At 41.8% G+C, this 17477-nt stretch overlaps 1 protein-coding gene across 2 annotated transcripts in view; it reads right to left on the bottom strand.

The window, feature by feature from the left end:
- Nucleotides 1-38: 38 nt before the first annotated feature.
- LOC117453119 (GRAM domain-containing protein 2B) overlaps nucleotides 39-17477 on the bottom strand; it is a 55566-nt gene continuing 38127 nt past the window's right edge. For both annotated transcript variants that reach the window (XM_034091997.1, XM_034091996.2), the window contains exons 9-14: nucleotides 14425-14536; nucleotides 11592-11738; nucleotides 6033-6114; nucleotides 5673-5777; nucleotides 4390-4471; nucleotides 39-1401 (exon numbers count right to left, since the gene is read on the bottom strand). In XM_034091997.1, the coding sequence (XP_033947888.1) occupies nucleotides 1360-1401; nucleotides 4390-4471; nucleotides 5673-5777; nucleotides 6033-6114; nucleotides 11592-11738; nucleotides 14425-14536 (570 nt within the window). In that variant the 3' untranslated portion in view covers nucleotides 39-1359. The remainder of the gene's footprint in view (nucleotides 1402-4389; nucleotides 4472-5672; nucleotides 5778-6032; nucleotides 6115-11591; nucleotides 11739-14424; nucleotides 14537-17477) is intronic.

Genomic DNA, 17477 nt, shown 5'->3' with positions numbered 1-17477 from the left:
GAGAATGTGACGCTTACAAAATAACTACTACAGGAACATGAAAGAAAATAAAGAGCTTTATTCACCAAAAGAAAATAAAACACATAATTAAATCTGTGTTTCATTTCTATAGTTACAGTACATCATAACAGTCATATGTGTAACAGTCTGTTGTGCGGAACTTAGCTACAGTGTAAATAAATCAAAATGTATCATTGTTTTTATGCACACAGTCACAGTTGCATGTCAAGTTTTTCGTTCGATGCACACGTACAGTTCAATTGCTTATCTTTCACTGTCAGTGGTGAACATAATAACAATAGTGGTGCATTATTGAGTCTATTTTTGGACCATTTTTGTGGCTAGAAGTCTGAAATTAGGTCTTTGGTACACAGACATGTAAAAAAGATGTCATGGAATTATGGACTGCGACTCTCACATGGAGTAAATAGGAAATCCTACAAAGTGGGTTGAAGTACTTCATCCTGTATCCTCGTTGCAGTATAAATTAACTTTAACATGTCAGCTCACATGCTCCATTACATAGCCGTTTTTTTGGAACAACATACTCAATTTCAGCATTGTAAAAGTTCTGTTCTTCATTGATTCACAGTCAAATGTACTGAGACAAGATATGACCAAGCTACTGTCTTGACTTTTTTTCAGTTTATACACAATCCCTGAATCTAAACAAGTGAAGCAAATGCTGAAGTGACTTATACCTGCATCTTTATAATGGCAACCTGGTGGCCTGTCCACAGGTTGCAAAAGAAGCCCAATTGTATAGAAGTCTATGAAAAAAGAACCCTACTTTTTACTTGATTTAGTACCTTCGTAAACATTTTAATGTTTACTAATCTTTACTAATGTGATTGTAGGGTCTAAATTGCTGGTTGAAATTATTCTCCAACAAAGCAAGATGTTCATTAAGTTAATTATGGTCCCATTTTGAGTAAAAAGACACATTTGTGATTGACAGGTTGCTACCATGGTGTTGACCGGGTTGGATGTTGTCCTTGTTTTGTCTTCAACCCTTTCAAAAAGTGCGTTTTTAATTCATCTAAATAATATTGACATTTTTTGTTAACTTGGCGTGAGTGGGACAAATGTCTCATCTTTCTGCAGTGATGTAGTCGTGCCCTCCGGGGCGTGTCAGTACGCTGTGACATGTGGCTGTGGTTACCAGTTAAACACACTCTCCAAATTAAAAGAAATTAAACAACTGAACTCTTTAACAGTATTTAAAGATGGCTCATAATTTTCAAGCCCTTTTGTGTTATTGCATTAATACATATTGGTTTTGGTCAGTTTATAACGTCTAATAAACTACATATTTACAGAACTGTACGCAGCTCAAGCAGTCTACTGGTTTCAGAACATTCAAGCAGCTTCATCCAGCAGTCTCTGCAGGTTCTTCTGCACCTGGAAGAATGGACATGTCTGTTATTTTGACTGCATGTTACATGATATACTTGCTCTAATGCACAAGCATATAAGATCTGATGATAGACGTTTTTATTGGTCGGTTTCTATAACTCCATATGTACATCTCCACAAACTCCTACAAACTAGCAGTAACGGGAACCAGTACGCTCGGTAAAGAAAGCAAAAGCACATTCTCAAAGTGTTCTATTCCATTGATGCCATGTTGATGAAGTAAATCACTTAAAGGTCCCATGGCATGGCCATTTCTACTGATCATAATTCCATTGTTGAGGTCTACTAGAATAGATTTACATTGTGCAATTTTCCAAACTGACATTGGTTTTCTCATACAGCATCTCTGTATAGTCTGTGTATTCACTCTCTGTCTGTGTATGGAGCTCCTGCCCCCCCTCCCTGTGAGCCCAGTGTGCTCTGAGCTGACAGTGTGAGCTGGCTTACGGCCCATCCATACAGCGGCGTGCGTTGGACGCAGTTTGATTGGATAGAGCTTGTACTGGCATATGATTTGATTGACTGACGCTTCCGTCGAAGCTTCAAAAGTAGAACATTGCTCTACTTTTGAAGCGAGCAACGCGAAGCGAGCAACGCGAAGCAACGGAACCACAATGCAGTTCGGCAAAGCGTGACGTCACCCCATTCAAAGTGAATGGGCAGATGCGTTGAAGCTTCAACGCACGCCGCCGTGTGGACGGGCAGTTACTGGTGTGGTTTCCTGCTTGCTGCGAGACAGCTAGACATCACGAATGGACGCGGGAAGGGGAGGGAGCTGAGGGGGCTGCAGCAGCCCCATCTGCGAGGCTCCACTAGCACCCGCATCGCACCCCCAAACGCGGCGCACCTACAGTGTAAGCGCGCCACAGTTTCGCCGCGCTGCGAGGCTCCACTAGCACCCCCCCAGCGCGTCACATTTTCGCCGCTAAAAGTGTGTGTGTGTGTGTGTGTGTGTGTGTGTGTGTGTGTGTGTGTGTGTGTGTGTGTGTGTGGAGCTCCACGGATTGGGTCCATTTGGGCACGTCACCATGACCATACCCAGGAAGAAAACAATGGAAAAATAGAAATCTCCAACGAGGCGTTCTGGGGCAGCAGACAGGTATTTTCTGTGTTAGAGTTTTACTCGCTACAGGGTGTACTTTAAGGGTTTGTGACTCTGCAGACCGTTTACATGCAGAAAAAGCTTCACAACACACAAGGGGACAGGTAATAACCAGAAAAGCATATATTTATATTTAAGGATTCACTGTTGTGCCACAATATGTTATTGAGTTAAAATATCAATATTGTGGATTTCCAAGTTAACATTGATTGATATGACTGCGATTAAATCAGCATATACATCTGACAGGGGATGCCACCCCTCAAAATCTCCTGCCACCCTCTTGCCACCCCATGAATATTTTTCTAGATCCGCCCCTGCCTACAGTGCAGCGCGCCACAGTTTCACCGCGCTACGAGGCTCCACTAGCACCCCCCCCCAGCGCGTCACATTTTCACCGCTAAATGAGTGTGTGTGTGTGTGTGTGTGTGTGAGTGAGGAGCTCCACGGATTGGTCCATTTCATGGTCATGGTGACATGCCCATACCCAGGAAGCATACAATGGAAAAAGAAAAATCTCCAATCTCTAGGTCTTTTCTGTGTTAGAGTTTTACTCGCTACAGGCTGTACTTTGAGGGTTTGTGACTCTGCAGACCGTTTACATGCATAAAAAGCGACATAACACACAAGGGGACGGGTGATAACCGGAAAAGCATGTCATGGGACCTTTAACTTTCTTTATGGTTTTGTATTCTGTTAATAGTTTTGTATTCTATTAATCATTCAATCTATGGTTACTTATTCTCTTGCTGATAAGCACTTGTTATTTACCTTCCTTGTTATTTCTTGACCCACTAAGGATTGTTTCAATTTCTATTCAACATTATATTTACTTCTCATTGCCCCAAAGTCCCATCCATCCACCAGATGTCCTCAGAACTCCCTAGCAGCAGTTCACCTGAACCTGTACTTGTGCCTACTCTCTTCATCTATATCTCTATCTATTCATTTATTCCTTTATTTATTTGTACACCCCTCATTGATAAGTTTGATTTTGAATGTTGCCTCTAGTAAATTCCCTTTCATCCTAACTGCTTGCCTTTTGTGAAATAATGTTAGTTCTCCTCCATCTATAAAGATAAACAACTTTAAATATCTACAATCAATCAGGCTCTTGTTTCGTGTGTTGCTGCTGTTTGTTTTTAGGAGACGTGTGTTGGCCTGAAATGTTAATGTGCTCAGACACACACAGTGCAGACTGATGGCTGAGGAACGAGCTCTTCTTACAGGTGACGTCCACACTTCTCTATATGAACAGATCAATGACTATAAATGTTTGATTAACGGCAAACAAGCGTCCGGTTACATTTGTCCTGAAGCCTTCCAGTTCTGCTTCTGACGCAAAGCGTGTTGGTTTCACATGTTGATGAGCGGAAAACAACTTTTCCACTCTTTCCTTTGTAGTAATTACGTTTATAATTTTAAAGAAGGTACTCATGGGGAAAGGTTAAAGAAAGGAGACGTTGGTTGCATCATCTTAAAAACAAATCAGCAGGGGTGGTTATTCAGTCCATAAAATATCCTGAACTGACTATTTTGTCTGCTTTTTACATTGTAAACAATACTTTTACATAAATTAATGATAAAATATTGAAACTTATGTTAACGCCACCCAAAGTGTCTGGACACAAAATATAAATTCCAAGATATTTCATTCTTATATAGTCTTCTGAGTTTTTTTTAAAAAACTGATCAAAAGGCTTTTTGTTCAAGACAAAGGCCTACTCCCAAAAACTTCCAAATTCGCCCTAAGGCATCTGTTGTGGAATTTAAAATTCACACGATAAATACGATTTTTAGGGATTAATAGAATCATTTAATAATCCATTTTAATGTAACCCTATGAGACACAGATAGACAGACCGACTGACCTTCTCCAGCTTCATCAGGTTAATGGACAGCAGTTCAGAAAAAAGCTCCGTGTTCACGTCACTCGCCCCCAGAAATTCATTTCTAGGGGGTAAAAACAAGAATGGTGGATATTAATTCTTAAACATGAATTGAAATGTTTGTGTTTCCATGCCCTATAGGCTGTGTTGTATATTGTGGATTAGATAGCTAGTTATTTCAGTGTCTTAGTAGCCTTGAATCTTGAACATCATTTCCCAGGGTCTGCCCTGACCTCATAACTTTGTCTCTCTATATAATGTAAATAGCGAGAACATTTTAAAGGTTACTTCAATATACTCGCCACATGTCTTCCTTTGTTGCGGCTTTCCCTGTGTGGAAAGCATCGACACAGCATCAGAGTGTCACCCATGGCGTTTTAATACCACAAAATAGGACTCTGACATCTACAGTCGCTTCACAGAGCATCTTTTTCAAAGTGGATTGATGAAAATAGCCCCTTTAATATCAAAGACGATCATAGTAATGCATAGTGGAGTTAATATTAATCCATCTTTTAATATCAGTTCACCGTGGGTTTAAGATGAAAGGACTAGCAAGTGTAGCCTAATATTTAGGTTTTTTTTGTTTGTCACGTTTTGTACAGAATTACATTATTTGAGTATACAAATTATGTACTTTGTTACATTCCAACACTGTCAGAGTATATCAAATACTCCGGTTGGCAAGACTGCTGTAACGTTTTGCAGCATGGCTTGAACTTGAACTGACTGCAACGGGTGTTCCTACAGTGGCTAACAGGGGGGGGGGGTCTCCAGAGCTGCAGTCCACTCAACCTGCAGGGAATTGTCTCCAATTAGGAAGTGAGGGAGAGGGACCATGGGGAGGGGAGGGGTAGATACTGTAGCTAAATATTTGTGGTCTGATATACACAAATTGATCAAATGAAGCGGCTCATATCTTTCTTTTTCCCCAAGTAGACCTGATAATACTAGAGAGTTGTTTAGATGGGGCTGACGTTCTCTTTAAACATCCATAACACGGTCGTGCGGAGCAGGGTCGATGTGGAAGTGGTTAAATATATACAGGGTTGGAAAAACAGTAGATGGCTGTGGGAAAGTCTTATCATAGCGTCCATATTTGCCAATTTAGGGAGACATACATTTACGGGATCTGCAAATACATAGGTTTTGACAATCCATAAGTCTGAAAACATTTGAAGGTGAGGTGTTTCAACAAGTACATACATTCATCCTGCTCTTCTAGTTCAGTCTGTAGATAAAGGTGACATTTTTTGTGAACTCACTCCTGGTGGGGGAACTCGGAGACGGAGCCGAGCGTAGTCATTCTCTGCTCCAATGAGACAACCTTAAAGGCCAGGTAACAGGAAGACAGGAACAGGACACACACTCTGGGAAACACACACATAGGGATGAGGAGTGAGTTAACGTGTGAGTGAGTGAAAATGAATCAGAAAACAAAAACCTACTTATTTTAGTTGAATAAAGAAATGTACATATTAACAAATACGTGAATATACAATTGAATAGAAAAAATAGATTAATTAATAATTTACTGAACAAATTGAAACATGTACCTCATCAATTAATTAAGATGAATGTAAGAATCATGGCAATAGAATGGTTATGACTGGCAGTGGACTCACAGTAACAGGTAGACTAACAGCAGTGTGTTGAGAGAAACTGGTTTCAGAGTTCTGCTGTCAATCACCAGCCCTGAGCCCGGAACTGAAAGGAAACATATGTTTGTTACTCTGAAATACATTTTGTTGTTATTTTGGAATGGGTGAAAAACGTAATTGGTTCTTTTATTGATTTGTGAAATACAGTAAGGAGAAAAATGGGTTGTAATTGATCAACTTTTTGTCACAAGGGACATTTGAACCTCATTGAAAATGTCCATCCTATACAGTTTTTGTTGCACTCTTTTACTTATCTCCCTTGGGTATAGGTTGTCTAACCTCAACATTAGCAACAACTGTCCTATAAGGAAGGACAGTGTCAACCTTATCAGGTTGAAATAGTTAACCATAAGCAGAGATGGGGTCGTTACTAAAAAAAAGTAATATATTACATATTACTTTAAAAACAAGTAATATATTACACTACTTCGTTACTCTCTACATAGGGCCGCCCCTCCCTACAGGCAGGTCACGCAGACTGCGGCGCACCTACAGCACCTTAGGACTGGTATCTTACCGGTCCTCTAAATTCTATTGTTGCTGCTTCAGAGTCGGCGGCGGCGCACTCACAACATCCTCACTCTGGGTTCGGGGGTCCTTAGCTATTAGCTTCACCTTAGCATGTGTTCTTTGCAGGTGTTTGTTGAGGTTTGACGTGGTGTTTACAGCAGTGGATAACATCTTCTGACCTGGGCACAGTTTGCACCTCACGGTCACATTCCTGTCTATTCTTCGGACAAACTCAAAATAATGCGCTTACCTCCACCCAGGGGCGGATCTACGGGGGTGCAAGGGGGGGCAGCTGCCTCCCCACTGTAGAGCCTTGCCCCCCCAGCTTCCCCCCTAACTTTTGTTTCCCTAAAACTGTACTAAAACAAACCTACACTATTTCCACAAGCAACGAAACAAGCATTACATTAGTCAAAAGTTAATCATTTTAAATATCATTTTAGGCCCGTTAAAAACGCAGCTACGGCCCTGCATTAAACTGCGGAGCGGCTTTCACACAGACCGCGGCTCACACAGCTGCAGAGAGGGAACAAGCTGTCCCAGCACCTAGGGTGGATCAGCTTCCCCTGGGAGCATTTCCCCTTCCACTAGTTTTGTTTTTACTAAGGACGAGAGCTTGAAACTAAATATTAATAAAACGCAGCCGTTTGAATCGATAGCGTTTAACAGACGGGCGCTGTTTGGGGCGTTACGTTACAAAATACTACGCAGACAGCGCTAGCTGGGAGATCGATCACTTTGCTAAACTATGCGGTAGGCATACTATTAAATCCACGTAAACTACACATCACAGCAATGAGGCCAGATCAATGAAACCAGGATACATCCTTTACCGTAAAAACTGGATCTAAACACAGCTGCCTGTGTGCGTTTGATAAATACTTTCTGATGTTATATTTATGATATGCTACTTATTAGCTACATGGCCCTAACGTGTACAGTTATACAAGCATTTGTACCAGTGCTTTTCACAAGTAGACTCTTGCAGGCCAGAGTAGCTGGAGTGATTCAACAACAACAAAAAGATATATCTGAGAAGTGATCAGGACGAACAGAGAGAGGGAAAGGAAAAGAGAGTTCACTGAAGAGACCAGGAAGGTCAGAGCAGGAGGAAGAGGAGGAGATGAAGACATTAGTGAATAAGAAGACATGTAGGCTGTGAGGATTGCAATAAAGATAAAGTGTCAGAAAGAGGGACAGAGGCAGTGATCAGGAGGCAGATGAGACTCCAGCTGGACCACATGGTATGTTCTTATTCTCCTTACATATTCCATCACAGCAGCACAATCTAGCAGCTCTTAGTATTGACAAATATTGATTGAAATGTGTTGCAGCACAGGTCACCTGTAGCTCTCTGAAGAGAGTACATTTGTGTACTTAATTATAAATAAGTACTTTTACTGTACTTACAGTAAGCAGAATTCTGAGTATTCTCTTAATCGGGTGCCTTTTGGGTCTTTACATCTTTGAAAAATTAAACCAAAATGTTTGGTCATAACATCTGGTAGTGGACTACTTACATTTTCCCACCTCAGGCACAAAATATAAATAATTATAGGAATTTCCTTAAAAAAAGGAAACATGGTTGACGTTTTTGACAAAAAGTAGGCCCGAGACCTTGTTTAGCTAAGATATGCACCACATGGAAGTCAAGGACATTACACAATTGTAATATTTTGCAAAACTATTGTTTATTTTGTAATAAACAATTATTTACTATTATTAATTCATACAACATAGTTGAAATGTTGAGCATGTCAATCTTAATCTGAAAATACAAAAACTGAAATAAGAGAAGAAACTGACACTTGCCTTTCTTTGACATCTTTTCTTCAGAAGACTTTTGTGATGTAATTCCCTCAATGCAGATCACACATGGACTGATACATTATTTTAATTTAATAGGAGGGTAAATGGTATGGCTTGACGGGGTTGAAACAAACTGAGGGACGTGTGTCAATATTGCAATTTCATAGATAATTCAAGTATTTGTTCAGAATTTCTTTTTGATCAGTTAAAGTTGACAATCATATGATTATATTAGCAGCAACATTTTGGGATAATTGGCCATTTTGATTTGTTTAATATTAAATTAATATGTAATAATGCTTAGTGAGGACATGCAAATATGTCTGTCTACTACTAAGACAACCAATCTTTTAAAAACAAAATATATATATACATTTAGTTTTACATTGTAATGCAAAACAACCTGTTTCATTAATTCATTGCTTTAAAATACATTTTGTAGTTTCCTTTCATTTAAAATTGTTGAAGTAAGGTTGGGGGACTCAAAGGGCACCCGATTGTTTGTCTGAACACCTTGTTTCTCTTGTGCATTAAGAACACTTGTGTTAGGGCATGAATTAACAATAAATAGGTTATATACAGTATAAAATACCACGTACTGTCCGCCCTCCCATGCCACCCTGGCATGACCTCTTGCCCCCCCTTTGCCACCCCATGTAAAATGTTCTAGAACCGCCACTGCCTCCACCCCTCGAAAGTTATCGCTGACTCAGCCATGTTTATGCAGCACTGCACGGAGATATGGACGCGCAAATCGCACAGATTACGTAGCCTACATATAAACCTGGGGTGGAAACCCCTCTTGTCTGTCAGTGTGATTATGACTGATTTTATAAAAGTAACGAAGTAACGCGTGTCGGGGCAATGTTAGTAGGCCTAACTGTAGTGTGATTACTGAATTATAAAAGGCGTTACACTACTCAGTTACCGACAACGCGTTACACCCAACTCTGACCATAAGCATAACAATTGTGTGTGATTAGGAAATATTGGACAGTGTGTTGGATAAAACAATATTTAGATCCAATTTGGATTATTTTAGAATGTGTTGAGTGCAGTGCGCAGGCGCCAGAGATTTTCTCTTGGGGGTGCTGTGGGGTAGCTTGACGTTTCATAGAGGGTGCTCAAACATTAAGGGTTTCCCATTAATGCACCAGCGCTACAGTTGCATTTTCTACTGCAACACTCCCCACGCACACAGTGCACCCGCGACTGTAACAATGAAGGCTCGATAATCAGCTCACGGCATATAGGTGTAAGCAGGGGTAAAGTGTTATTTTTACAAGTGGGGAGTGGACCTCACCGCCTGTCCGGGGGCATGCTTCCCCGGGAAGATTTTTTTTTAAATATTGCAGTTAAAAGCATCAATCTGGTGCACTTTGAGAGCAAAATGAAGAGATCTATGGATTCATCTCTCAATACCCATATGAAACAGAACTGTAAACAGATTTTCTATTTCTTTATAGGTATTTTACAAATCACTCCCCTTTTAAAACAAACCGTTTGAGACCCACTGAGATAACGAGCCTATCTAAACACTGAGAGTCCTTTACTTCACCTGAGGTTATCTGAGACTCTCAGTCTGACAGGAGAGAGTTCTCCCTCCACCTTGTTGTTGAAAAAGCTCCTTATATCCGTTATCTTGGCTAGCTAGCACCAGATGCTAACCACAACGATCTCCGGTAGATACCCACCGGTGCGCTCGCTCGCGCACGCACACAAAATGGCTCGTGCCACACACACACACACACACACACACACACACACACACACACACACACACACACACACACACACACACACCACACACACACACACACACACACACACACACACACACACACACACACACACACACACACACACACACACACACACACACACACACACACACACACCACACACACACACACACACACACACACACTGAATGAAACACAGAGACCCAGTCAGAAGTAAGCTACTTGTACTCACGAGGCCTATTATGTGCAGAATCCCTCTCGCTTTCAGGTGGTTTTGATTGAGCGTCCACAAGTGTTCACTTTGCTGTTAGCAAATAATTTGGCGCTCTAGCTAACAGGAAGTCACTCAAGTGTCACAAAGTAATTTAGCCTATGGGTAGGTCAAAAATCGAATGGGTGCTGGCCATTGGCCTAATCATATCACCTGTGTTGGCTTTATGTTTTTGGTCAAACATTTGTTTGTTCACATTTGCATTGATGTAATCAATCATTTTTCTAATTTAATTTAATAAAAATAATAATAATTTTCGTAAAAAAACAAACAAAAAACATATTTCTTGGGGGTGCTTAGGGGGTGCTTTGACAATCCTGGGGGGTGCTTCCGCACCCCCTAGCTCCCCCCTGGCACCACCCCTGGTTGAGTGCAGTTGGAGTATTACAGACTTGATACTACAGCAGGTTGTACTGATTAGGTGGTGCTGCCGGCTAATACAATTGCTGGCCCTTCGTTTGGAGTTGACAATACATAACATGGGTTTGGATGGTGTTTTAAAATTGAGGAAGGCTTGTTCCCAATTTTCTTCCAATAAAAGCTGTATATTTGTGTTTTTAGGGAAAAGTACAACTACTAAGTAATCACATGTAATAGACACATACTGTAAGGCCTGTTGCGTAACTCAGAAATTAACCTTCCTGTTCTTGGTCTATGCACATCAGTGTCCCAACTCTTTCCATATCTTACCAATTGAAAGAATAAGTAATGCAATGCAATGTGGGAGTGCTGCAGCTTTGACAACTGTTGCGGTGTCACTGTTCTGTTTTGCATGAATTAGTTTAGGTAAAAGTAGTCCATCCAGCGTGATGCGCCTGGCTCACGCAACTTTCAAACTAGGTGATGTGTTGCCCACTTATTGCCTCAATTTGGATTGTTTGGAATAATAGCAGAACATTTATGAGCATGACTCACGCCATGTTGTTTCCTGAAATAGTAACTGCCTCAACTGGCAGCACGTTTTCTCAAGTTTTGACAAGTCAAGCAACCAGTTGACTGGAAAGTGCTCACAAATGAACTGTGAGTCTGTACATCAGATTATTGCTAACATTAACTACCAATGTTAATGTTACATAAATCCAGTTATGGCTTTTGGTTTAGGTGTGCCAACCCTAGATGTTTTCTGGCGCCAACTGGCCAAGCCTATGAAAACTCTTTGTGGACGCCACTGGTGTGGGACAACAATCGTACCAGTGTAGTGTGGAGCATGCTGCGAGTTGTCTGGGATCTGCTTGCTCTGGTGCTGGCTCTTCACTTTGTGCTGATGGTCTGGATGTTCAGGTGGAGCTGCACTGTCTGTGCGCTTCAACACATCCAGAAACGGAGGAACAGGGAACCCTGCAAACATTGGAGAAACACGAAGCAGTGTGAATAGGAAGACTTTTCAATGGAAACCCTTATATGTCAACATCCCAGGTTTTAGTTGATCGGTTTCCTGTTCTATTTTTTCTTTCCCTGTGTCATGTCTATTTTTACGTCTGTCATGGAAAGTGGAGCACGGTGGACTCAAACGCAGTAGACAGAGACACATCTAACAGAAACAACTTTTTTTTAAAGCCATGATCTGGACAAGACAAGGCTTCCCGATGTACAACCAACAAGACTCGGACAAAGACTAAACAGAGAGCCAGGGTTGTGGTCAAATTGTCTTGTTTGTTTAGGAAGGTTGCTAACAGAATGAAAAGAGTTGGAACTTTCAAAGCGGCAGCCATGATAAGCGCTGTTGAAAGTCTCTACATGATAAGAAATGCATTTTAATACCTCTTTTATTATCTGCTTTAGCATAGGATAAACTGAACCATCCTTGACGAAGGAAACGAGATTATGCTATCCCACAATTATTTGCGGTTGTAACATTTTGTGACTGTCAAACAAAGATAATGCGAGTAGCAAGTGTCCCCGAGTGTACTGTAACTGCAGTCTGATTCTCCTAGGACTGCGGTTGTATAAGTCCGGATGAATTCTCCTTCTCATCATTCTTTAACCCTCTGTCATTTTGCACTAAAGTTCAAATGTCTAGATTCCTTTGACTATATCTACCATAGTCTAGGATTTATATAAAAGCAGAACAGTTGAGGGGATAAAGTGCAGGCGTGGTTTCAGGACAGGAAAAACAACAGAAACCAGCAGGAGAAAACATAAGAAAAAGGAGTGCAAACAGATATGACACAGGGAAAGGAAAAGTTAGACCAGGAATAAGATCCACCAAAACTGGGTTCATGACAGAGTGCGTCCACGAGAAAGACTTTGTTACTGCTGGTAAAATAACTCCACGGCGTAATAAGACACGACGGTCCGCCTTCTCTTTTCTCTCCTTGTTGTTTAATGGTGGAGCGTGTTCAGGTGTTACATTACATCCCTATATTGTTAATCTCTTCCCTTGAGCGTTTCTCAGGGGTAATGAACTCATATCTAAGCTATCCAGCATTAACTTCTCCACACAAACACTTAAATGGATAGAATCATATTTGTTCAACCGTTCTCAGTATGTCAGAGTACAGAATAATCAATCATCTAACCTCCAGCTGTCCACAGGTATCTCACAAGGGTAAATTCTGGGTCCATTGTTATTTTCATTGTATATAAACCACTTACCATCGATATGTCCTGACACAAACATCCAAATGTATGCTGATGATGCTGTAATTTATGTTCACGGAGGCAGTCTGACACAAATGGCTACTGAACTGACGAACAAGATGGTTCATAACAGCTTGGTTGGAGCAATGCTGTCTGCAACTAAATGTCAGTAAAACTGTATGTATGTTCTTCACCAAAACCAAGTCCTCCTGCGTTGAGCCAGATGTGTTTGTGTCCGGGGAGAGGCTACAGGTGGTCTCAGAGTACAGATACCTGGGGGTCTTAATTGATTCAAGACTCAATTTTAAGGCTCAGGTGACAAAGGTCTGCAACAGGGTCAAATTCAGTCTGTCAAATGTGAGGTTTACCAGAGACTGATGTACATGCACTCTATGGTTCTATCTCACATCACCTACTGCTTAACAACCTGGTCACATGCCTGTACAACCACTCTTAAACCCCTGGAATCATTATACAAACAAACACTTAAATTGTAGATAAGCAATCAGTTTATTCTCATCATTGCCCAATACTCACAAAATATAACTTGTTGAGCTGGGAAAATGTAATTAGATATGCAAATGCTTGCCTCATGTACAAAATAATACACGGCCTTACCTCACCTCCGCTCAGACATTTTATCACCATACGCACACCTGTAACTAGGTCAACAAGAGCTGCAACAAGAGGAGACTGTGTTGTTCCATTAAGGAAGAGTTCATTCAGCCAATCTTCTTTTTCTTTTAAAGCTGCACAACAGTGAAACTCAATTCCAGTAACGATTAGAGAACAAAACACCTGCAGTTTATTCAAATCTAATTTAAAAACATGGTTGGTGGAAAATCAGCTCTGTCAACACTGACACAATCTGCACTTTACAATGCTGTTTGTACACATGTGCCTTGACCTGTTGCTATCTGTCAGCTTTGTGAATATGTATTTTTGTTTTGTTTTTATGTTTTTATATATGCTTTTATCATAATATAAGCATCTATGTTGAATGTTGTTTTACTGATTGTATTTACCTGTCATTTGAAGTGCATTTTTTTTTTAGGATGACATTCAACATCTGTCCAGGGACTACAGATGAAAAATAGCCTGTTGGCTAACTCTGGCGCATTTACAGAAATGTTAATCAATGTGCACTGTCCCTGTCAAATAAATAAATATAAATTAAATTAACAACCCGCGATGCCTACTGCAGCGATGAATGAAATAAAGAGGAGAGGAGGAAGTAAACAGTCCCTTCACAGAGGGATGCATTGAATGCCCACTGTATAGTCATGTGAATGCAACCAGCTGAAATTCTAATGTATGTGTGTTTGCTAATTTAGAGCCTGTTAGAGTTGGACTTTTAGTAGTAACAATATTGGATCTTTGAAAGAATGAGCTTATCATTTGTAGCTTTCTGCTGCACTGCTGCTGATTGGTCGGTTGGTGATACCTGCTCTCTTGTCGTAGTCGTGGGTCTGAGAGTCGGAGCTGCTGCTCTCCACCATCTCCTGCCTCCTCTGTCTCACTGCTACATCCAGATCACAGAACTCACCTGGAAAACTCTGCAGAAAACCACAGAAACATGGAAAATATGTTGGTTAGTAGGAAAGTCACTTATTGAGAATCAGAAATCAAAATTACAGTAGGCTACTCATGTTTGTCAGCAGAAAGAAAATGATGGATGTCAAAAAGCAGAAGAAGAGAGGAAAAAACACACTTGGATACCTTTTAGTCAGTTAAGCCACCCCAGAAAGAAAAAAATTATCACAATTTGCGATATTAATAGTGTCTCAAATGTTCTTGCTGTTCTCTCTCTGTATTTTAAGATACAATTCTCCATTTTTTTTTTTTTTTTTTTTTGTAACCTTTATTTAACCAGATAAAAGCATTGAGACAATCTCATTTGCAATGCTGACCTGGCCAAGAAGGCCGCAACGTTACACATAACACAAACATATAAAATACAGAGAACATAACTAAGAAAACAAAAGATGAAAAAGCAGTCACGACATTGTGCACATTAGGACAGTAAGAAAGGTGCACTACTTATTACTGCAAGAGCAGCTGGTGGTAAGGACTTCAGACAACTTCAATTTAAAACATGCTATTGAGACAAGTGCCGTCAGTTTGAGGCGTGATTGAAGGTCATTCCAAGACCAAGGACCATGATAAAAAAGACTCCTTTTCCCAGCCTCAGTCCGCACAGCAGGAACCTGGAACCGTATCCAGGCACTGGATCTGAGGTTGTAAGAGTCACAAACTGGAGCAAATCTGGCACATATGTGGAAGCTTACCTAAAATGGCTTTATACATTAATAAAAACCAATGCTGCATCCTACGTATACTAAGTGAGGACCATCCAGTTAGGCTATACAGTTTGCAATGATGAGTCCTATAGGGTGCATTTGATATATAACGCAGTGCAGCATGGTAGAGTGGGTCAAGTTTGGCCAAAACAGTGGGACAGGCAAATCTATAAATGGTATCACCGTAGTCCAGCTGGGACAGGGATAAGCCAGAGACCAACCTTTTACGGGATGAAGTTGAAAAACAACATTTAAGTCTGTAAAGGAAGCCAAGAGTGAATTTCAATTTCTTTGATAGAACTTCAATATGGTGTTTGAAGTTCAGATTACTGTCCAACCAAAAGCCAAGATATGTGTAGGTATCGACAAACTCAACAGAGTCAAGGGTGTCAAGGGTGTCAATGGAGAGGCAAGAGGATGCTGACTTGGGAGCAAAAAGCATTGCTTTGGTTTTCTTACTGTTCAAAAGCAGTTTGGAATCAAGAAGTGCATGCTGCAGCGTGATAAAATCAGATTTTAAATTGGAAATGGCCATATCCAGAGAAGGAGCACATGAGTATACAATAGTGTCATCAGCATACATATGATAGGTAGAAAATTGCATCTGATTACAAATATTGTTTACATATAGTAAAAAGAGCAAAGGCCCCAAAATAGAGCCCTGTGGAACTCCCTTCTCCAAGGTGACTGGCTCAGAGACAGTACTACCCAGCCTGACACATTGAGTACGGTCGGTTAGATAACTCTGAAACCAGCAAATGGCATTATGACCGAAACGTTGGGTTACGTATTGTAACCCTTGTATATTAGCACAGGCGGAGCCCTCTACTGGACTCTATGGGTACTACCTTACCCTGCGAGCATTCTCCCACTGAGACTTCTATAGACGTAGCCGGCCTTGGGCGGGCCTACCTGAATGCGCGCGCATCACATCAGTACATGTATAATACCAATGTATACTTGTAAAAGCGCCTCGATGACTTCGAGGCGTGAAGATGGACGGTGTGGCGCAGTGCGCTGTGCAATGATCATCAGATCAAGGGGTGAAACCCGCCGCTGCTGCGTCTGTAAAGCCGGTGTGTCCTTGGGCAAGACACTTCACCTGAACTTGCTCCTGTGGGTATTGTCCACAGTTTCTGACCATTGCATGTATGATATATGTGTAATGTGTGTATATGTAAAGCGCTTTGAGTCATTGATAAAGCGCTATAATAAATGTAAGGAATTAATTAATTAATCACACCGTATAAAAGGAGGCCTCGCCCCCTGACTATCATCCTACACCTCTCTTCAGCGAGCGGAATAGGACAGACAGTGCCCTAAGTAGAGGGCTCCGCCTGTGCTAATATGACAAGGGTTACAATACGTAACCCAACGTTATATCTCACAGGCTCCGCCCTCTACTGGACTCTATGGGTACAGTGGGTGGAGCCCCGATTTATACGCGCACTGTCGTCCAACAACAACATTCCACCCGACTGCCCCTGACCGGCTTTTCTGGTCAGCAGCTGCTGCCCCATATTCTCCTTTAACCCGGTTGTGACCGAGGAGAAATTTGGACTGTGGCTGACAGAGCACACCCTGCTGCGCTTACCTCGCAGAAAGTGTGCTCAAAAAACAGTGCCGGGGGACCCCCCCCCCACCCATAGACGGATGGGGAGAGCCCCCTCAGCCCCGAATGGGCTTACTACACACCTGCCTCCCTGAATCCCTAAGGATCGCAGGGAGAGCGCCAGTGCCCATGACCCACACTCAGACACCGACCCCGTGCAGAGTGTGTGTGGACTAAAGTGTGGAGGGCTGTAAGGGCCCAGCGCGCCCCTCGCCCATCCCGGGACACTCAGAGGGCCCGGGAAAGGCGACGGCGCATCACGTCCGGGGAGGGGGTCAGATGCCAACTGACCCACAACCCCCCCCACAAATCCTGTGTTGCCCCAGCAAGCACAGACAAGGAGAAAGAGCCAGACATGTCCAAGAGATAAAACCTTATGAAGGGGCCTGGCGTCGACCAAGACGCCGCTGTGCATATATCCTCCACACTCACACCGTTGAATAAGGCTGTTGACACAGCTACAGCCCGTGTGGAGTGCGCACAAATCCCCGTGGGGCAGGCTCTCCCTGCCTGTCCGTAGGCATGTGCAATGCACTCGCAGAGCCTTCCTGCCAGGCGTTTCTTGGACAGAGATTTCCCGATCAC

Source organism: Pseudochaenichthys georgianus, chromosome 9 (genome assembly GCF_902827115.2).
Source record: "Pseudochaenichthys georgianus chromosome 9, fPseGeo1.2, whole genome shotgun sequence".
Lineage (NCBI taxonomy): Eukaryota > Metazoa > Chordata > Actinopteri > Perciformes > Channichthyidae > Pseudochaenichthys > Pseudochaenichthys georgianus.
Note: the sequence above shows the minus strand (reverse complement) of the source record. Positions and strands in the feature narration are given on the sequence as shown.